The sequence below is a fragment of the Mixophyes fleayi genome, chromosome 8 (assembly GCF_038048845.1).
Source record: "Mixophyes fleayi isolate aMixFle1 chromosome 8, aMixFle1.hap1, whole genome shotgun sequence".
Lineage (NCBI taxonomy): Eukaryota > Metazoa > Chordata > Amphibia > Anura > Limnodynastidae > Mixophyes > Mixophyes fleayi.
Window position 1 is genome coordinate 109,473,903 of NC_134409.1, and position 22,095 is coordinate 109,495,997.

Sequence of the window (22,095 nt, forward strand, 5' to 3'; positions counted from 1 at the left end):
TGCTCTATGGCTAAGCCCCCTAGTTCCGTTATGGTCTGTCCTATGGCTTTGTTGGTCTTCTTGATAATGTGTCCCATAACTTTGGGGAGGATGTCTGATCTCCACGACAAGCGTGGGATGGTATTAGACCAACATAACTTGACAGCTGGCCATTGTGAATGGATATCGTTCAGGTCTTCATGTATCTGAATGATTAAATCTAAGGCCATACCTGACACCACGTCGTTACCATCCAGATGAAAAACTAGGATGTCCGGGGCCCCGTGAGTGTCTATTTCGAGTGTCTAATGGGGCTTGAGGGACGACTATCTCAAACCTCTCCTTCCTACCCACCTAACGTCGACAGAGCTAGAGAAACAGGACCACTTGTTGACCAATTTGTTTTTGGCTGCCCAGAAGATATAACAGTGTCCCATAACCCATATCTTTATCTGCTTGACTGGTATGCTTAGGACAAAAGACATATGATACAAAGCACCACAGCAATATACCAACAGTTATTATTTGGGACATGTAACCATAACTGCTATCTGAGGCTTGACTGCCTTGGGCTATAAACTTGAAACATCTGGAATGGACATACAAAGAGAGGCTGTTCCCTCCCAGGCCAATGCACATGGACAGAGGGAAAAGTAAAGAAGAAAACAAGGGGGAAAGGAGAAGGGAACCCAAACACAGGTAAAAACCCACAAAACCCCTGAGAGAAAACCACTAATCAGGCCTTGGTCTGAGGAAAAAATGGAAAAATCCCTTCGTGCCCCCGCAAAGCGACAAACAGCGGATCCCTGGGTCACCACCAGAAAAAGAAACAGGGATAGAGAACAGCAGAGGAAAAGGCATAAGACATACTACTTATCAGGCCTGATATATGTCTTATAAATGTTGGATTTCCATCGACCTAATGATTGTACTTCAGGAATTGTGGCACCACTGGCAGCCGCTGCGGTGGCTGCCCGATCCTGAACAAGTGGGTGCCATATATTGCTGACTCAAAGCCCATGTGTGCTAAAGAATGTTTTAGTAGGAAGCTAAATTGGAACTTAGTGAGGAGGGAACCATCCTAGTGTATGAGTCATATGTCTGCAATTTGGGATGTATGTTAGCAAATTTATGACATAAAATAACTGGGCAGATGGTCTGGTTGGGTTGAGCCATTAATGTGACCCAGTGCCCTTTTCCCAGTTGATCACTCTTGGAACTGGTTATTTTGTAGCTGTGGATTGGATTATGGTATGTTTGGTCAGAAGTGCGGTGCCGTTAACTACTCTGGATTGTGCTATCAGTTCGCTCACTCTAAATGCTCCGTGATAAGCCAGAGAAACGGTTGCGTATGAATCTCTGGCTACTTTAGGGCTCTGGAAAACCTTGTAATTTGGCCATGAATGAAATGCCCGCTAACATGGAGGCGATTGTGATGCCTTCCTTATATTGTTCCCACATGAAACTCATCATACCGTCAGACATATCGGAGGGGATGAAGGGGTGTGTCGCTTGGAAATCTACCCTTTGTTGCAAAGTCAAGATGTACGTTTTTCTAGTGGATGAGGCCAGGAACGATTCTGCAAGGGCCCTTATACCGGCTCTACCATCTGCCAAACATAAAGAGGACATATTACACTGATAGGTTGAACATGAGGGACCAGGGCTCTAACCCGACGCCAGTTGAAGTGTGAAAGCGCATTAGCCAATCCGTTGTCCATCCAGGGAATGTGGTGGGCACGAAAATTGATGTCAGAGTCCAGACAACGATGCATCCAGGACCTCAATAAATTAGCTGAAGGCCTGGAAGAAGCTCTTTGGCGTTTGATTGCTTGGTTCACGCCAAGGTTATCTCACCAATATACCACATTACCGCCGCGGAGATGGGGGGCCCATAATTTCATGGCTACTATGATGAGAAAAATCTCTAACGTCAAAATGTTGTGCACCAGCTCATTCCTCCGCAACAACTGTGGCCAAGGGAAGGCATACCACTCCCCTTGGAAGAAGTCACCGAAACCCTTTGCTACTGACGCATTTATGTGCAGGTCTTGGTTGATATTTGTGGAGAGAGCTAGATCCTGCAACCGTTAAAGTGATGTAGAAAACAAAGCCAATACTCAAATCTCCTCTAATATCCTCGTTTAAATGAATATGCATATGTGGGTGTTGGCAGCCAGCCATGGTCATCTGAAGCTTTCTGCAGAACACCCTACCCATCGGTATAACCCTGCATGCAAAGTTAAGAGAACCCAGTAGGGATTGTATCTACCGCAGAGTGCTAGAAGGAGAAGACAGAATCTCTACTATAAGCATTTGGAGCTTTCTGATTTTATCAGGGGTAGTCTGCAGCAACCCTCGACCATATCTATCTCGATGCCGAGGAAAGACAACTGGGTGAATGGCCCTTCCATCTTGTCCCGTTCAACGCGAACCCCCATTAAATGAAACAGGGATTGGGCCGCGAAAAGGGTGTCGTCGCACTGTATAGATGACAGAGGGCCCACAAACAGGAAATCATCTAAATAGTGTGTCATCCAATGGTGACCCATTTCTGCTTGAATGCACCAATGCAGGAAGGAGCTGAAAGTCTCATAGAAGGCGCAAGAGACCGAGCAGTCCATGAGAAGGCGCCTATCCACATAGAATCCATTATGTATTTTAAAACCCATATATTTGAATGAGGACAGGTGTATTGGAGCAACCGAAAGGCAGATTCTATATCAAATTTCGCCATAAGGGCTCCCACCCTGAACTCTCTTATTAGGGACAAGGCCTTGTCGAAGGATTGGTAAACCACGGTGCTAACTTTCAGGTCTATTGCATCGTTGACTGAGCTACCGGGGGGGTGGGATAATTACTGTATCAGCCGAAATTTTCTGGTGTCTTTTTGGGCACAACCCATATCGGGGATACCACTAAATCTGGGGGGGGGGGGGAAGGTAGGGGAAAGGTCTTGCAATGTGTCCCAAGCTAACCTCCTTGTTAACTGTTTCCAAAAGGATGTCCAGGTGAAGGTAAGCCGAGCCTGATGCCATTCCGCATCTGATGGGTAACCGGAAACTATCTCGAAACCCCTCTAGAAGGAAGGTAGCCTGGGGGATACCACTGGAGCCATCTATTAATGACTGAGGGGATGATAGTGGAGACCGCTTTATGCCTCACCTTCTTAAAGGGGTGGACTCCACGACAGCTGGAGCATGTGTGTCGATATTTACAGTTCTCACCTCTGTCGCAGGATGAGTTGTTGAATGCGAAGCATCTGTTTTTGTTGAATTGGGGAATGCCACGTCTCCCCGATGAGGGAAATTGTGTTGTCTGTACACTCTGGTCTGGCATAAAGTTTAATCAGTTTATCTTCATTCAAATTTTTATGTCTTTGAACGCCAATGGCATGTCTAACCACCCACTAACTTTTTCTCTAAACTTTTCGTCATAAACTCACCAGAATCCCAGGCGGTATAAATCTCGTTTATGAGGTATAGGGATTTCCACACATCTATTAGTGACTCTGGTCTTGTCTCAAGGTAGCATGCCGAGAAGACACAGTACCCGTTTAACCAGTTTGAAAAGTTTTTGTATGTTTCCACACCTATGCTCCCTTTGCCACCCACTAAAACAAAATCTTTTTGAGCTGTGTTGATCAAATCGAACATGTCGACATAGTACTCCTTTTTTATTTTATCCCTCATGCTAGGGGAATTCCAGCTAAGAGGTCGGTGTTTTCACATATAACTATTGGACCAGCTGTAGTGTCTGGGGGGGGGGGGGGGTTCGGAGTATTTGCGTTGCTTTTTGGATTTATTGCCCTCGAAATGAGTATTCAGCATTTTTATGAACTTCCGGGACCTTGTTCGGGTGATGACAGGGAATCGTCGCTAGTTGTGGAAATTGTAAGACTGGGTGTTTGATTGAGTGTAGTGTGAATGCCCCATCTTCCCCTGCGGAATCGGTGGTTGCCGTTGGTTCCGTTCTTTCTCCTGTAACAGAGGATGAAGGATGAGCCGGATCGGCTGGGTAGGTAGTGTTGTCTGTGACATCTCGGAAGACCGCCTAAGTTGTTCGTTTTGGGGAGGGAACTGCACCTGTGGAACTGTATGGGAGGATACATTAGAATTAGAACCAGTAATGGGATAAGGACCAGAATTGGGAGACGGAGGGGGGTTATAAAGTAAGTTAAATAATGGTAAGAACCCCAGAGCCGGCGGCGTGGCCCTATATGATGACTGCTGAGATTGTGTAGGTTGGTACATGACATCCGGAATCGTATATATGCCTGGACTGGGAAAGGTAGAGATTGGGTGAGCGTGGGTGTAGTGACCTTGGGGCAATGGGTAAGGAGCATTCCAAGTGAGATGAGGAAGGTTGGAATCACTGTATTTGGAAGACGGATAGGGCAGTGTCCAGGCCGTGGTTTGAGAGACGGAGATGTTAGGTTGTTGCAGTGCTGCGGGTGGGAAGGGCCAAGCGTCCGCTTGATCTAAGGGGATTGTCACTGGTGAGGCTGGTCTAACCGATTCGCCCCAGCGAAGGAGTGGTAGCGATGCTGGTAGTGGGCCTTGTCTCTGCTAAGGAAAGGGTGAGGGGAAGTAATGTTGAATTTGTGGGTAGAGGAGCTTGGGATGATGACTCTAATGAAAACAAAAGAGAAGAGAAACCGGATGGAGGGGCGTCTCAGCCACAAACTTTAAAGTGAGGGTGAATGGGGTTAGTGAATCCAGTACAGTGCATAGGGGTTGAAATGACGGCTGGGGGATGCTGTTCTCTTGGGAGAGGAAGTTGTGGCCTTGCCAAATGTGCCTGAAAAGTATTGCAGGCTAAGGTGTGGGTCTCAGAGGAGCAAGGGGGGTTGAAAATCATGGGACCTAGTCTTCTGTAAGGGGACCCTTGAGGGCCTGCTGAATAAGCATTAACCCTATTGGGAGTATCTTGCTGTGGGAGAACGGGTTCTCTTGGGGCAAGGCATTTTTGGGATGTTGTAAGGGTTTGAAAATTTGGGGGAGTCGGCAGTCGCTGCAGGACTGCCAAAATTAGAGTGTAGGCGAAGGGGCGGTAAGATGGAAGCCTAAAGGATCAGAAAATATGGGAGATGAAGGGAGCGACGGTGGTGAAGAAGGGGGAGGAAAGAGATAAGGCTGGAAAGAACAAAACGAATGAAAGATAATGCTTTGTCTGATATAGATACTGAGACTGAACACGATTCTCCTGGTAATCGGATAACAGGAAAGAAGACTAATTCCCAGGGAAAAGAAGGTCATAAAGAGCAAGCCTGGACACTCCCATCAGATCTTATTGTTTCTTCCAGAGACTTAACTCCGTGAGGGTAAGTGTTATGACAGATACAAACGCATGATTTTAAATACGTTTGGCTGATGGCCTCACTTGTCATTCTTTTAATATTGAAAGTTTTTGTAGTGAAAGTATCTTGTGTGGGGCAGTGACAACTGAAATAATTTTGAAAAAACTGTGTGTTTGCGTGTGAGATTCAGCAGCAGTTGCACACCCCCAAAAAAGGCTATATACTGTATATTATTATATTCTAATCTTTTCAAGTATTTTCCAATACTTGTCAGTTTTGAAAGGTTCAATCAGTGACATCCATATTAATAAAACGGTGTTTGGGGGTGAGGTTCATCAGCAGCTGCACACCCGCAAAAAAACGCTATATATTATCATATTCTAATATTTTCTATTTTTCAATAATTGTCAATTTTGAAAGATTCATTCAGTGACATCCATATTAAAAAAGGGTGTTTGCGTGTGAGGGTCAGCAGCAGCTAGACACCCCAATTTTTTTTAATTTAGGTTGGATTTGCAAAACAACATAATAGAAACATTCAAAAATACAAAAACAAACATAAAGCATATTCAATAAAAAAGACAAAACATATCCAGTACACAAAGTATGTATATTTAACAGTCACATGGTGAGGGCATATGTCCTTTGGCAATCAAACAGTATAACAATAGAACCTGGTGAGAATTGTATAGAAGAGATGGTGACAACATGGGGAGTGTGCAGAGAGAAAGGGCGCCTCGGGCCACTTATTGAAGAGAGGACAGTGTTATCGGGGGAATCACTACCACACAATCTCAACTGATACCAAGTCGTGTGAGGAAAACTTTTCCAAAGTTGTGTCCTAAGAGTGAGGGGGAGAAGGTCTATCAGGCTCGTAGAAATGTAGAAACGGCAATAATCCAATGTTAGGTAGAAAATTTGCATCAAGTGTAGTGTTATCAGTCCCTGAGGTGTTGCAATTGGTCTGCCTGATTATAACAAGTGTTGTTAAATTGATTAAGACCTCCTTGCGCTTTAGTCTGCAGTAATTTTACCAAGCCTACATGAGGTTTCTTGGAGTTCCAGATGAAAAGGCAAAAAACAGTGTCTATTCTGGGTGAGTCTGAGCGCGTGAGTAATAAGGGTAAAATTTGGAGGGGATACTCGAGTCTTGGGAATGTGATCACTTTGATTAGATTTATTCGTTCCCCATAGGAGAGAGATAGATGACCCTATCCCCGCAGCTGGCTGTACAAGGAATAAATATCCTTCAGTAGCTGGATGCCCAGGTTTGGTATGGCCAACCCAGCCCAATGAAGAGCTACGTCACTCTCTCAAGAAGGACGGGCAATTTTATTACATAGGTACAGCGCTGTTAATTTATTAAAGTTGATGGTGAATCCAGAGACAGAACCAAAATCCATGATCCGGTCCATTAGGGGCCACAGAGAAGTCTCTGGATTAGATATGTATAGTAGTATGTCAACAGCAAATGTAGTCAAATGAATTTCTCTGCCACCAATCCGTATTCCCTCTAGAAGATTCCAACTCTGCTGATCCAGCACCAGATTAAAGAGAAGGGGGAGAGGGGTAGCCCTGTGTCGTGCCTCAAGAAATCTGCAGGGGCGATCCCGTGATTCCATTGACCAACAATGATGTAGAGGGGGAAGTATAAAAAAAAATGCAATAGGAGCTCTAAAATCATTGTCAAATCGTCTGTGGGAGAGGACCTCACGGAAATAGGGCCAGGCAACAGAATCAAATGCTTTCTCAGCGTCTAAGCTGAGACACATGCTTGATGTAGTGCGAAGTAGATGCCACTACCGCTGATATGGCAGAGCGAATGCCTTTAACTGAATGTCGGCCAGAGACAAAGCCTAGTTGATGTTCAGTCAACAGATGGGGGAGTATAGACTGGAGTCTGTCAGCCATGATATTTTGCCAGTAATTTGTAATCTAAATTGAGGAGCATGATCGGGCGATAGGAGCCTTCTAATTGAGGATCTTTACCCAGTGTGGGAAGGAGAACTGTGCGCGCAATGTTAAAGGATGGGTAAGAAGGGCAGTCCCTATGAATCTTCTGGAACAGTTCTCAAAGGACAGGCACCAGTTCGCCCCACAAACTCTTGTAGTATTCAGCTTTTAGGCCGTCAGGGCCTGGTGCTTTGTTTAGTTTTAATTTAGTATCGCAGAGTTTATTTACGAAGGTGTAATGTCACCCGAAAGATATTCTCGCTGGTCCGGCATCAAGGGTAGTTTCTCTTCTGCCAGAAGTCAAGACATCATACAGTAGTGAGGAGGGTTGCCCCTGTATAAATTGGCATAATATGCTTGGAACGCTGAGAGAATCCCTGAGTCGGTAAGGAGTCTAAAATGGTCTGATGTCCTAAGGGTGAGTAAGTGACCCCTTTGTTTTTGGGGTCTTGTCATATTTGCTCAAAGCCTACCCTACCAGCCTTCCCCCATCTGAAGAATTTATTTTTCATGTAATTAATATGTTGTTTTGCCTGAGAGGTCAACTAGCTTTCAAGTAATTGTCGCACCTCTCTATGGGTGTGTCACGGTCCGAAACTGAAATGTAGGATCTCCAGGTCTGTCTAACTTGGCACTACTCTACCCAGAGGTGCAGAGTCTAACGAGACAGGTTGTCTTCACCAGGAACCCCCGCAACGAGGTGTGAGCTTTGCAGCCACTGCCTCGCAGGTCGCGGCCTTTAGGGAGAGCGCTAAATGAGACCTGTATGGAGAACACAAGAGGTATCTGTGGGTGAGTGGTACTGAACAGCAACTGAGAAATCACTGTAACAGCGGACTGAACACGATGAAGTGATATCTGATGATGAGTAGTACTGAACAGCAATTAGGGAATCACTGGAACAGCGAGCTAAACCGAGGAGGTAATGGTTGTGGATGAGAGGCACTGAGCAGCAACCAGGAAGTCACTGAAACAGCAAGCTGAAGCAGCAGGAGCAAAGGGAACCATGTTTGTGCACTATCAGGGTTTGACACAAAGAACAGGCACCTGTTTGCAGGTTCAGGTGCCTTAAATACCCTAATGAGAAGGAAGCGGTACAGAGCCAAAATACCTCTCAAAAAATTACCAGAGAAACTCATCGATCTGAGCACCCCATCCACAAAGGACCAATACATTACATATTTTATACATTACATATTTATATACTTTACAGAAGTGGAAGTTGCTCAATCAATTTATGGGTTCATAGCATGTGCTTGAAAGGGTGAGGTTATCCTGAAAGGAACAAACACAGAGAAAAATCCCCCAGCACGTTGCTATAACCAGCAAAGGAGCTGTTATTTCTACCTGTACATAAGAATGCAGAAAGCTCAGTTGCACACATTTGCAAATGTATGGAAAGTCACCCGCCCCGTCAAGACTCTTCAGCTAATAGGGTGGTCTTAACTCTAAACAGTTAGAGTCCCTATATACTTGTAAATATATACGAGTGAGTCTCCTTGTTTTATTCAAAAGAGCAGCACTACAGAACATACTAATTTCTATTTAGCCAGATTTACCTTACTTGTAGCATAAAAAGCACTTATACTAAACAAGGTGTTTGAAAGCTCTACTCTTGGTTCTCTGTGAATACTTTACTCAACGATAAAAGCATAGTAAATAAATAGATAAAAGTGCTGGCCACCTTCGTCGATATAGTTTTGTCAATGTCTAACTGTTTTAATTCTATCACTGTCCTTCCAATGAACTATGCCTGTTTCTGTAGCATAAGTGTCTATGATGGAAGCGATATTTCGTTCCAAATTTATTGTATGTCTACCCTTTGAAGTTTTTATTATGGGTGCACTCCACCTTCGTCAATCATTATCCAAATTATTTATATAGCGCCAGCAAATTATGTAACACTTCGCAATTTTTTGCAAGACTACCAGATTATCTATTGTGTCCCCTAGTCTAGGGATTGTACCTTTAATAAAACTGCATGTATGAGTGCCATATATTTGTGCCACTGCTCTGTCACTAATTTTAGCCAATCAGATCGCTGCAGACTTTTGTCAAAATTAGTGAAAATTGGGAAAGTTGTAAAATGATCTTTGGAAAATAGGCTACAAATCACTAGATGCTAATGCTATAAATAGTAATATAGAAGCAAAACAGCTAAAAATTCCATAATTTTACCTATTTTTCAAAATTTTTAATTAAATCCAGATCCAAAACCAAAACCTTTCGTGATTTTTTTGGGCAAAACCGGTAGCAAAGCCAAAACATGAACATAGTTTAGAACCGACACCGAGAGTCAGAGAACATCTCTAGTAAATATACCCCTTAGAATAACTAATGTGAAGCAAGTGGTCTCTATCTGTTTAATAAATGCATAGGGATGAGTTAAGAAAGCACAAGACATTTTTGTTTCCTTTTTTTATAATTGTGATAAAACTGCAAAAAATGTAGTCAAGACCAAGAAGTACTGAGAAGTGAAAGTTATTTTAAAGATCGGAGAATAGAAGACTTTGGTTTTCTAGCACAGATGGCAGTATGATCTGGAAATAAATGATAAAAGCGTCTGCCTTCTAGAAAGTAGAATTAAGGTCTTATTCATAAATATATGCTGAAAAATGGATAAAAACATATGAAAAATAACACATGCTGTTGATGCATTTTAGTGATCATCATCACCATTTATTTATTTATTTAGTGCCACTAATTCCGCAGTGCTGTACAGAGAACTCACTCACACTGTAACCCTGCCCCATTGGCAGGGGCAAACTCAGGATTTGTAGAGGGGGGTTTCAACACCACGTCGCCAGTGGGCGTGGCCAGCATGCATGGGGGCGTGGCTATAAGTCTAGACAGTGCTTGGCTGCTCTCCAACTCTTCCTATCCCCATAATATACTTGGGCAATGCTGTGTGCACTACTGTTAGGTTCTCTCCCTTTTCAAGCAGAGCTGTGTGAAGCAGGGGTAGGATCCAGCCACCTCAATTATACAGCTCCCTAGGCTTGGATGGGGGTTTCCAGGCACTATGAAACCCCCCTCGGTTTGCCTATGATTGGGGTTTACAGTCTAAATTCCCTAACACACACACAGACAGAGACAGACTAGGGTCAATTTTGTTAGCAGCTAATTAACCAGTAAGTTTTTGGAGTGTGGGAGGAAACCAGAGCACCCGGAGAAAACCCACACAAACACAGGGAGAACATACAAACTCCTCACAGATAAGGCCATGGTCGGGAATTGAACTCATGAACCCAGTGCTGTAAGGCAGAAGTGCTAACCACTACACCACCATGCTGCCCACCTGTTTTAACCTGTTTCCCTGCTTGTGCTTTTACCAATACATTTTAATGTGCTGGTAATGTTCGGTAATAAATGAGAAATAGGAATTCTGCATTCTACAATATTTGATGCAACGTTTATATTATAGAACACAAGTATGGAAAATTACATGCACAAAGTGCAAAAAAGATAGGTGTGATAAAGCTCTGAGTGTTAAATCAGGATGTGTCAGATTAGTTACTTGTTATATCCCAGTGTTGTATCACATAGTAACAGTGGATGTGTTCTCGTCAATAGATAACTTAACAGTAGTCAATGTTCAGGTTACATAATATATTGCAGAACATTGAGGAGCAACATAGTGACAGTTCTGTGCTTCTTGTAGAACAAGACACCCTTTCTGCAATTATCTCATCTGACCTCATTCCATTCACAGTTTTACACATAGTAAATTATTTAACAAAACAGTAGTTTAAAATAATGCTCTATTAACATCAATATGTTACATCTATAAAGTTAGTTTGGATTTTTTATAAAGAGTCTTTAGGTTCAAGAGAAACTTACTCGACCCCTCCATATCCTTTATGTTTCTATTTACAAAGTGTATTAAATATGAGAACATAGGGCTCTGTTTATCACAAAGCTACGAAAAGAAATGCCGCATTTTACCATTAAGATCTTGCCGAGGCAGCTGGGCGATACTAAGCTGCCTCAGCGTTACTGGCCTGGAATGGTAAAGGTTAAGTTGGCCCGCCTAGCCTTAGTAAAAAAAATGGTAAAAATTAATTTCAAATATAAAAAAAATTGTTTTAAAGAAATCCCAAGTTAATTTTTTTAATTTAAATAATAAAGCATTTTTTCATTCACTATCATCATCATCATCATCAGTTATTTATACAGCGCCACTAATTCCGCAACGCTGCACAGAGAACTTACTCACATCAGTCCCTGCCCCATTGGAGCTTACAGTCTAAATTCCCTAACACAGACACACAGACAGACTAGGGTCAATTTTGATAGCAGCCAATTAACCTACTAGTATGTTTTTGGAGTGTGGGAGGAAACCAGAGCACCTGGAGAAAACCCACGCTAACAAGGGGAGAACATACAAACTCCACACAGATAAGGTCATGGTCGGGAATCAAACTCATGACCCCAGTGCTGTGAGGCAGAAGTGCTAACCACTAGGCCACTGTGCTGCCCGTACGATCTTCTGCTATTGCCATGCTGGTGATGCATACACAAACACCTTCTTGCTTTTTACTTTGCTTTTATTGTCAGGATGGCAAAGTAATTCATAACATAAAGTTGCACACACTTTCTTGTAACCCTAATGCTAAAGTAACAAAGACCAGCTCCCTAGACACCGGCCAATGTCTAGCATCGGTCACGCTGTACAAAAGAAACAGATAGGTTTAAATAGTTTGCACTCCTACCACAGCCATAACTTGATGGACGGATGACACTCCCATCTTGCCTTTAAAAAGGAGTTTTCTACAGGTGTTCTGATTGATTGCAGACACACCCTATAAGCTTTCTGCTAACTGTGGAAAGAGATGCTTTTAAACCACTTCAAAATAAGTTAAATTCGACTCTTTACTATTATTTTGTCACACATATGTCCTTCAACCTTTATCTCTATACTTTAGATGCACTACTGTACAAATGTGTAACTGTTTGCAGCCTTGTTCTGCAGATTGCCAGCTAAATACCTAACTCCTCTTTTAGAAGCCTATAGTAAACCACTCCCTTTGTCACAATAAGAAATATAACAATGAGACATTCCATATATCTTACTGAAAGCCATGAAAGGAGAGTTACAGCCAATCGGAACATGGTTCAGGGCCAGTAGAGAAACAGTATACAATGAATGGGAGAGGGATGTTGATACAATATATATAGTGCTGGACTCTCCACATTGTCTCTGAAGAAGCAAGATCTAGGCACCTTTCTCTAATACACACTCTAACACACTCTTCCCGCAAACTGCACCAAGCCACCTGCACAAACCAATTTGCCCCCTTACACTTCTACAAAAGAAAGCTACATTTCCCCTTAATATCATAAAATGTATTATGCTTCATATGGCCTTGCAGGTTCTCCTACAAATACATCATGTTTTCCATTAGTTCCCCAATATGCTTCAAGGTTGCTCAGATGATGGCTCCAGAGTACATATTTGGTAAGGAAATGCTTAATTGTAATCTATTTTCATCCAAACGAGGCTGCATTATTGAATAGAGCTCAGAAACTCATCTAATTTGCATGCTTGGCAGCCCATATACATGTAGCAGCAAATTGACACTCACCCTGTTATAGACAGGATTGCAGAGGACACAATGCTGTTTTCCGTTGGAATTGGTTAAATGCTGTGTAGGGCCTTTTGCATGGATTCTGTGCATGAGAAGGTTTGGCAAACACTGCAGATAATGATGTTGCAATGGTAATGGCCCCCACAAATTTCTTGCAGTTGAGCCCCAATAAATCTTAATTTCACCCGGCAGTTAATACACTGGGTGCACATACTAGACTAATTTATTAATTGGTAAATTAATCAATGGGATGCTCTACAGTATTTGCAAAGAAAGCATAGCAGTTTCTAATGACAATGAAGGCAGCTCTAGTCTGTTGAGTTTAGCACAGATCAAACTTTAAGGGCATCTGAGTTTAGAACCAGTTCAGTGACTCTGTGTCACCTTGGAAATATATTTTATCGCTTTGTGTATCAGTGACTGGTTCAGACTTTGAACTGCTGAGTTTACAGCACCCAGAGGAAGGTCTGCCTGAAATACAGCAAACATGTTCTACGACTAAAGCATCAGGAAGCCACATGACTGTAATTTCATGAATGTAGTTCTTATCTCTGTGATGTCAGAAATTTAATCTCTGTGTTTATGATGTCACACAGTAACTAAAAAGTCACCAATACAGTCAATAAGGGTCATTTACAAACTGCAAAATGTTTTTAAAATGCTCATTTGTGAGGTCAGTTTTTTGCACAACTTACACCTGGTTTTAAGGTAATCGCAGGCCAAAAAGTTTTAGTTGGATTAGGTGCACCAGATTAGGTACACACATATAATAGTATGGAAATAAAACAATAAACATACTGGTAGGTTAATCATCTGTGTGTGTGTGTGTGTGTGTGTGTGTGTGTGCGTGCGTGTGTGCGTGTGTGATTTTAGACTGTAAGCTCCAATGGGGCAGGGACAGATGTGAGTGAGTTCTCTGTACAGCGCTGCGAAATTGGTGGCACTATATAAATAAATGATGATGATGATGATGACAAAGAAGACACATTTAGAGGAGTATTTCTTGCTCTGTGGGAGAACGCACAACCTTTTTCTGTCTATAAAATAACTTGAATTATCTGACACCTCATGGAGATTGGATCTTGCCCCTATACTTATAATAGGATTCATTTTGTATCTTCCATAGAAATGCTTGAAATTCAATTGAATTTAGTTAAGTTTAGGGCCTCAAACTTTTTTGCTGTACAATTGTGATTGTTGGCAGGTTGTTTGCTATTACCAATTGGAGTTTAATGTTCAAGTTTAAATTTGTGGTTCATCAACAAAATACTGTTCACTTTCGAATGAAAAAAGCTTAAAATGTAACTCAAGCACGTAAACTTTTATAATATTTTAAAAAAAAAAAATCATTCGACCAACCAGCATAGTTTTGTTGAGTTCAGGGTCCACCACTTGCATAGAAAACCATTAAATGGCTACACTGTCTAGTATTTTATGCTTAAACATGGTCGATCCTGTTTACCATGCTTGAATTCAGCTAAAATATTTCCGTTCAACTTATTATGAGTTTTAGACGTCTAGAACCAATACAACAATTAGGTTTGAGAACCACTTTCAAACAACTTTGTGCATCTATAATTGTTCAGTTGCACTTGCGTGAGAAAGTGTGTCTGCTAGGCGCTCTTCACCTAATCTAATAAAGGGCTCACCGTGTATGTTTCGTAAACCTTACATCAACCTTATAATTCTAAAACCCCTTTGCATGCAAATAAAGACACGGAGACTTGAATAAGTTATAAAAAATTGCCAGAATTTTTATTATAATTTTAATTTAAACTAGACCTATGGTGGCGGAGAAAGGGCACTGCGAAACAACTCTCAAGCTGACAAACACTATCACTAGTGGACTGGCGCAAACCGCCGTACGTCCACCACCACAGGGAACAAATCCCAACATCACTTTTGCGCTGAGTTGGCGTCAGAGTGACTGCCCCTTTGAAAACTCACTCTGCCCTCCCTCACCGAGTCGAACAGGGACCCTCCTCACCGAAGGGCCAAAAAGGGAGTTACTGGTGCCTCAACGGGGGGCAGTGACCTACGACAACTACCAATGCGCCCACAAATCAGCCGCTGAACGCAGTGCCTTCCTACCGCAACATCACCGTACATACCCTACCAAAGGAGTGGGTGGGTGGGATCTCGTGCTGTGGAATGAACCAGACAGGAAGTGCAGCCTCCTATAACAATCAAGGTCCCTCCCACTGGATTACACATTGGTCGGGCCAACCCATTTTAACACCTTCAGGTCAGTGTTCAGCTTACTACAAACCCTGTCGCCCTTTAAGTGCATTCGTCCTATTCAGCCTCATTTGTCATAAAGGGCTCACCGTGTATGTTTCGTAAACCTTACATCAACCTTATAATTCTAAAACCCCTTTGCATGCAAATAAAGACACGGAGACTTGAATAAGTTATAAAAAATTGCCAGAATTTTTATTATAATTTTAATTTAAACTAGACCTATGGTGGCGGAGAAAGGGCACTGCGAAACAACTCTCAAGCTGACAAACACTATCACTAGTGGACTGGCGCAAACCGCCGTACGTCCACCACCACAGGGAACAAATCCCAACATCACTTTTGCGCTGAGTTGGCGTCAGAGTGACTGCCCCTTTGAAAACTCACTCTGCCCTCCCTCACCGAGTCGAACAGGGACCCTCCTCACCGAAGGGCCAAAAAGGGAGTTACTGGTGCCTCAACGGGGGGCAGTGACCTACGACAACTACCAATGCGCCCACAAATCAGCCGCTGAACGCAGTGCCCTCCTACCCCGCTGCGCCCCACAGACGCCGCAGCCCGCCACCACTAATCTAAACACGCCGAAACTCCACCGCAAATGCTATCTATAAAGAACCCCATACCCTCCTCCGTTAGATGTACGCCATCACTTCTAAACAATTGAGGTGACTCTACCCCTAATCCCGGGTGATTGATAACTAAACCCCCCATGGACCGCACTATTTTCCTAATGGTGCTATTCAGCTTCCTGACCATAACTGTCATCTTTTTTAAGGGGATAGTTGTTCTCCAAGCCAGCCGGGGGATTAATGCCGACCAACCAATAATGATATGTGGCCATGCCTCGTGAATTCGCCTAAGGTCTTCCCGAATCGCAATAATGAGCTCCAGAGACTTGCCTTTCCCCAGGTCATTGCCTCCTGCGTGCACTACAAGTATATTCGGCGGGCCATGCTGTCTTATTAGCCTCCCCAACCATGGAACCAAATCAGGCCAATTTAATCCCCTTCTACCCAACCATCTTATTACGGTGCCTTCGTGATTCGGTATAACATTAGATCTGGGGTGGCCGGCGGCCCAGAAAACAAAGGAATGACCAATGATCCACACCATCTTAGTTGGGACACCATCACCTGGAAGCAGAAAAACCTTGTTAAAACCATGCCACCGTAAATTGGAAGACAGGCCAGGCATAGCATAAAAGCATGAGAAGGATAGTATAGCGGAAAACCAGACAACATGTAGGGGGGGGGAGGAAACAAATAGGGAGCAGGCCACCCAGGCGAAGGTAAACAACACCCGGAAAAACCCCGGCAGCACACCGCTAATCAGGACTTACGCCCAGGGAAACCCGGGTGAAAATCCCTTCGCGCCCCCGCTTCAAAGCGACGAGCGGAAAAGCCCAGGGTAGCCCACCGAATGGAGGGAGAAGTTGGGGTAGGGGAGGGCAGAGGGGGTGGGTAGGGTAACAATCAGAGAGTGAATTTGGAGAAAAAGAAAAACTGCAAGGCAACCTTTGATTAGTGGAACAAAAACATTCAAACAGCAACATTGTCAATCCTGACATAAGACTTATAAGCCGTGGATTTCCAGCGGCCCAGAGCTTTTATCGTCTCAGTGGAGGATCCCGCCAAAGCAGCAGATGTGGCCGCCCCGATCCTGAACGAATGCGTTCCGTACATAGAACTGTCTAGATCTAATGACCGTAGGGACTTCTTCATAATGGCCGAAAATTGATATTTCGTCATGGGCATGCCGTTATGGTGACATAGAAACAAACGAGCCTGAGGTCTCACATTCATAAATCGGGACACTAAATTAACTGGACAGATGTTACTATTATGCTGCCTATTCAACTGCACCCAAGCTCCCCTCCCACTCTGATCAGTTTTAGATCTAATTATTTTACAGGACACAATACCTCCTACCAAGCTGACATGCTCCGCTTGCAAACCTGACTCTTGATTCCCCCTGGATTTTGCCACTAATTCAGAAACCCGAAAAGCACCGAAAAAGGCCATAGAGAAAGCAGCGCTAAACAAAGTCTTCTCATATTCATCCACCGCTATCCCACCCAAGGTCCCTATCAACTGGTCCAGAATAATGTCGGTGATAGGCAAGCGCGCATCTGCCTGCGAGGGTCTCGCCCTAGCCCACCCCTTCAGGGCCTTACTGATGATGAACCCCTTTGTGACATCCGTGTAACCCTGAAGCCTGGCCATGAAAGATATCCCCGCCAAAGTAGCCGCCATAGAGGCCCTGGATTCCCCCTTTGAATAGCTCTCCCACATAAATGCTAACATAGCATCCCGCTGACCTGCCTCAGATTGATCTTTTTGCCCGCTGAATAGTGACCACCGTCTCCATGATGCCTGATACGTCCTCAGGGTGGAAGGGGCTACTGCCTGTTCTACGAGCCCCCTTATGCCGGCTTGATGATCTGCCAAACACAAGAGGGACACGGAATACCAACATTGTCCGCCTGGGGAGCCATGCTCCGAAACTTGCTCCACTGACCGCGGGATAAAGCATCGGCCAAACTATTTTGCACCCCTGGCACATGTCTAGCCCTGAAAGAAATATCGTACTGCAGGCAGCGCAACACTAGGTGGCGCAGCAGAGATATTGCATGATGGGAGGACGCGCTTTGTTTATTGATCGACTGGACCACTCCCAAATTGTCGCACCAGAAAACTATGTGCTTTCCACGCAATGTGGACGCCCACAATTCGATTGCCACGACAATAGGAAATAGTTCCAGGACCAGCAAGTTTTTGGTAATCCCTAACCTATGCCATTCCTCCGGCCAGCTTTCCGCGCACCAATGCCCGTGCAGATAAGCACCAAAGCCGCATGCTCCGGAAGCGTCCGTGAACAGGTCGATATTAACGTTTGTTACGGGTGGTGAAGGCCATATTCGTGTCCCGTTAAAATCACTGAGGAAGGTGAGCCAAATCTGCAAATCCTCCTTGATAACCCTGGATAGACGCACCGCCGCGTGTGGCCTACTCCTCCCCGCAGTGGCTCTCTGTAGCTTTCTACAAAAAACTCTACCCATGGGAATCACACGGCATGCAAAGTTGAACCTCCCTAACAGGGACTGAACCTGCCTGAGCGGGCTGGAGCTGGCCTCCAACGCTTCTGCGATAGCCTCGCACATCTTGGACACTTTATCAGTTGGGAGCCTGCAAATCCCGGCCGCCGTGTCGATCTCAATTCCAAGGAACGAGAGACACGTGGCTGGACCCTCCGTCTTGTCCGCGGCAATGGGGACGCCTAGCACCCTAAAAAGGGCTTCAGTGGAAAACAGAGTATCCCGACAACAAGTGGAATCAGGAGGCCCGATAACCAAGAAGTCATCTAGATAGTGTGCGATCCACCGACACCCCGTTCCCGCCTGAATGCACCAATGCAAGAAGCCACTGAACTTCTCAAATAGCGCACAGGATATCGAACACCCCATAGGCAGACAGCGATCGATGTAAAATCCACCACGATGCCGAAAACCCATGAACTGATACGATTCCGGGTGAAGGGGCAGTAACCGAAAAGCCGACTCAATGTCGATCTTAGCCAACAGGGCACCCCTCCCGCATTCCTGCACCAGTGCCAGTGCGGATTCAAACGATTGGTAATTTACGGAACTAAGGGTGGTGTCTATGGCGTCGTTCACGGACAGACCAGCCGGGTACGACAAATGTTGTATCAACCTGAATTTACCCGCTGCCTTTTTGGGTACTACCCCTACCGGGGACACAATGAGATTTGGAATAGGAGGAAGCGAGAAAGGGCCAACCATGCGACCCAGGCCCACCTCCTTCGCGATTTTAGCGTCTAATACTTCCGGGAGAGCGAGCGCCGATTTCAAATTGATCGGCGTCGCCGTAGAAACGTTGCCCTGCACTGGTAACTTAAAACCCATATGAAATCCGTCACGTAGGAAAGTCGCGGTGTCTCTATCTGGGAACCAAGCGAGCCATTTGTCCAGTTCAGCCAAATTAATTGGCGATGGACCCTTGACTTGGCACAGCTGGAGTTGCACCTCGTCCGCTACCCCCACTCCGTCGGGCCCTTGCACATTCAGTGGCTGGATGCTGACCTCCGCATGCCGTGCAATTGTGTTTGAAGCGGCAGGATGTGCCTCGCTGGCAAGAGCCTGCGTTGAAATCGAAACATCGACCTTTCGTGGGGAGGGTTGCTTGTACCCTCCCCGGCCCTTGAAACCTCCTGCCCGTGTAACCCTCGGCCCCTTGACTGCTTGGTCTCATGAGTTCCAGCCAGGTGTCGATGTCCTTCGACCCCAGCGGGAGCTTCTCGCGACCACTCATCCGCTTGCGGAAAAGCTCGTCATACGCTCTCCATATTGAGGGGCCATCCTTTAGAGCCATCCCACTGATAAGGTGCATATATCTCCACACCTCATCCTGTTCCCCGGGCCTAGTTTCCAGATAAATAGTGGCAAAAATAGCGAAGGAATTAGACCATCTATTAAACGATCTGAACTTGTCCTCCCCCATGCCGGACCTCTCACAAGCCGCGGCAAGTGCCTTCTTTCCCTCACCTGTCAGGGCGAACATGTCCACGTACTTTCCGCGTCTAATCCTATCCCGTACGCTCGGCCTAATGCCGTGTGTGATTTCCAAGGTTTCAACCTGCCCTAAGTCACTCCTAGCCACCGTCCGTTCATCGCCCCCCAACTGCGGAGCCTGCTTGCTACGTTTACCTAGCAATTTCGTTTCCAATAGCTTGATTAGTTTCCTGGGCCTATCGCCCGAATCCGAAGAACCACTGCTCGTGGAGAGAACCGGTGACCCTAACAACTGTACATCGTGTGTAGTAACAGAAACGGACTCACCATGAGGAGCAGGATTCCCGGCCGCGACTGATGCCTCCGCGACACTGGCAGCCCCCGGCTGGGCATCTGTTGATCCCGGGATTGGTCCCACACGACTCCCCGCCGACCTCTGGTCTCGAGACTCGGACCCGGAACGACCTTCCCCGACAGCCCTCATCTCCTGGTTCGCGACCGCAGGTTCTGAAACACAAAGTGGAGCAGTAAGCTGAGATCTAGGAACGTAATCCAGTCGTCGCCGCACCGATCCCAAGGCTGGGCCGCAAGGATCTGATCTATAAGGTAAAAGGGGTGACGGGTTATAGGAACCTCTCGATATGACCCGACGCTGAGGGGGGGCATCGTCATAATGGGCCCGGTCGTATTCGTCGTAAAAGCCGCTTGGCCTGTACTGTGTGTGCCGTGGGGGAGACCATTGGGACGTATTACCGCCGCTGGAATGATGGTAATCATATACCAGATTATCCCGTGTGGGCTCCGGCCTAAAGTGACTGGGGCCGCCATACCCTCCAGACGGCGATGGGGCACGCCGGGACCTGTACGTCCACTCGTCTGTAGCTGGCCGAACGTGTCGAGAAAGGGAGGGCCTCACAGGCTCCCGGGGACTGTCACCAAAAACTTCCATGTGCCCCCTACTGGTCCTATCTGTCCCCACGTGTCTCTGCCCCTGCCTAAGACTCTGAACCCTGTCCGCCTCGGGGGTATAAGGTATAAATGGGCCTCTATCAGACAAAGGGGCTCCCCTATAGTGTGCACCCCAAGAAGAACCTCTGCCGCTTTGGGGCAAAAATGGGCTGGGCGGGAAATGTAACTGGTGAGGGGCAGGGGGGTTATCAGTCTGTCTGTCCCCTCTGCGAGACAAGATGGGCGGGGTGACGGGGTACAGTATAAAAACTTCGGAGCTGGTCCCCCTATCCCCCCCTTGAGGGTCGCTGCTCATGACCCCTCTCTCCCCTGTGGGATTAACCCCAGAGGTAGACACCATAGTGGTTTGTGGAATGGAGGGCATGACCGCAGCTGGAGGAAGCACAGGAGTGCTGGCTGGAACCACCCCCCCCTCCCCCTCCCCGCTGCTGCCCACAATGGGGGAAATGATTGTGCGAGATGGCGGCCTGGGTCTGCGCATGCGCGACCCAGACGATACCGCCGGCTGTACAGAGCGGCTCCGCCGCCCGCTGACTTGGCTAGGGGTAACAGGGGAGCCACCATGGGAAGCGTGAGCCCGGCCCACGGGCTCACGCTGGAGCAAGGAAGGTAGGCTGCAGATATCCGTTGGGCGGGAAGGGGTCTGAGCGGAGGCTGCAATATGGCGCCTGGATGCGGGGGGGGATGGGGACCTGTAGCGTGCCGGGCGGGCGGAGGAGCGCCTAGGACGGGGCATGGCAGCGGTGGCTGAAGGTGTGGAGCTGGGGAGGCACGGGGGAAGCTAAAGGAAAAGGGGAACAATCAAGGAAAAAAACGGAAATAAAGAGGAAAAACAAAAAGGAGAGTAAGCGGCTGAAAAGAAAATAATAAAGGTAGAGACAGGACACAGGGGAAAAAACCAGAGAAGGAAAACAAGAGATATGAAGGAAACAAGGACAGGCCAAAGAAAAAAGAATAACAGGGTACTTATCCGATTCCTGGCTCAGGTCCTGCTGCTGCAATCTCGTGCTGTGGAATGAACCAGACAGGAAGTGCAGCCTCCTATAACAATCAAGGTCCCTCCCACTGGATTACACATTGGTCGGGCCAACCCATTTTAACACCTTCAGGTCAGTGTTCAGCTTACTACAAACCCTGTCGCCCTTTAAGTGCATTCGTCCTATTCAGCCTCATTTGTCATAAAAACCTTTCAAATACAAAAAAACCCTTGTAATATTTCTGTCAGAAACATGCAACAATAATGGGATCTGTTACAGGCAGCCCCGCTTGGCATTACCCACCACTGAGATGCAGAGTCTAACATGGCCCTGGTATTCAATAGGGACTCCAGCAAGAGAGTATGGGCTTTGCAGCACATACCATGCAGGTCTTTGCCATCAGAGTGGGTACATGATGTGACTGGCTGGAAGCAATACTGGGAAGCACCAGTCCAGAGGTAAATGGGAGCTAGATCGTAGAACAGAGGATCACGCTACTAGAACACAGGTGACTGGAACACGGAGACTGAAGGAGCCACAGCAAGCCGCTGGGTACACTGGGAT

General features: G+C 45.9%; 1 protein-coding gene and 1 long non-coding RNA gene across 3 annotated transcripts in view; one reads left to right on the forward strand and one right to left on the reverse strand.

Annotated features, from left to right (window-relative positions):
- Positions 1-22,095, forward strand: part of LOC142099584 (uncharacterized) — a 112,665-nt gene that overhangs the window by 53,794 nt on the left and 36,776 nt on the right. The gene's annotated exons all lie outside the window — the stretch shown is intronic.
- LOC142099582 (uncharacterized) lies at positions 14,549-21,731 on the reverse strand. Of its 2 annotated transcripts, none has more exons than XM_075183163.1 (2): positions 19,913-21,731; positions 14,549-16,190 (listed from the first exon to the last, which is right to left on the reverse strand). In XM_075183163.1, exons 1-2 carry the CDS (start codon positions 21,288-21,290, stop codon positions 15,625-15,627), a joined length of 1,944 nt encoding a protein of 647 aa, XP_075039264.1. In that variant the 5' UTR covers positions 21,291-21,731; the 3' UTR covers positions 14,549-15,624. The 2 variants fall into 2 exon arrangements, with proteins under 2 accessions (XP_075039264.1, XP_075039263.1); XM_075183162.1 differs by lacking the exon at positions 14,549-16,190 and adding an exon at positions 16,260-17,497 and having other exon boundaries at positions 19,913-21,728.

What these genes read in the sequence shown, in the direction of transcription:
- LOC142099582 (XM_075183162.1), bottom strand. Translation starts at nt 21,290, where the DNA reads ATGCCCCGTCCTAGGCGCTCCTCCGCCCGCCCGGCACGCTACAGGTCC. An exon ending in CGGGAATCCTGCTCCTCATG is followed by an intron (nt 17,498 to 19,912) that starts GTGAGTCCGTTT and finishes TGTGTTTGGCAG; the next exon opens with ATCATCAAGCCGGCATAAGG.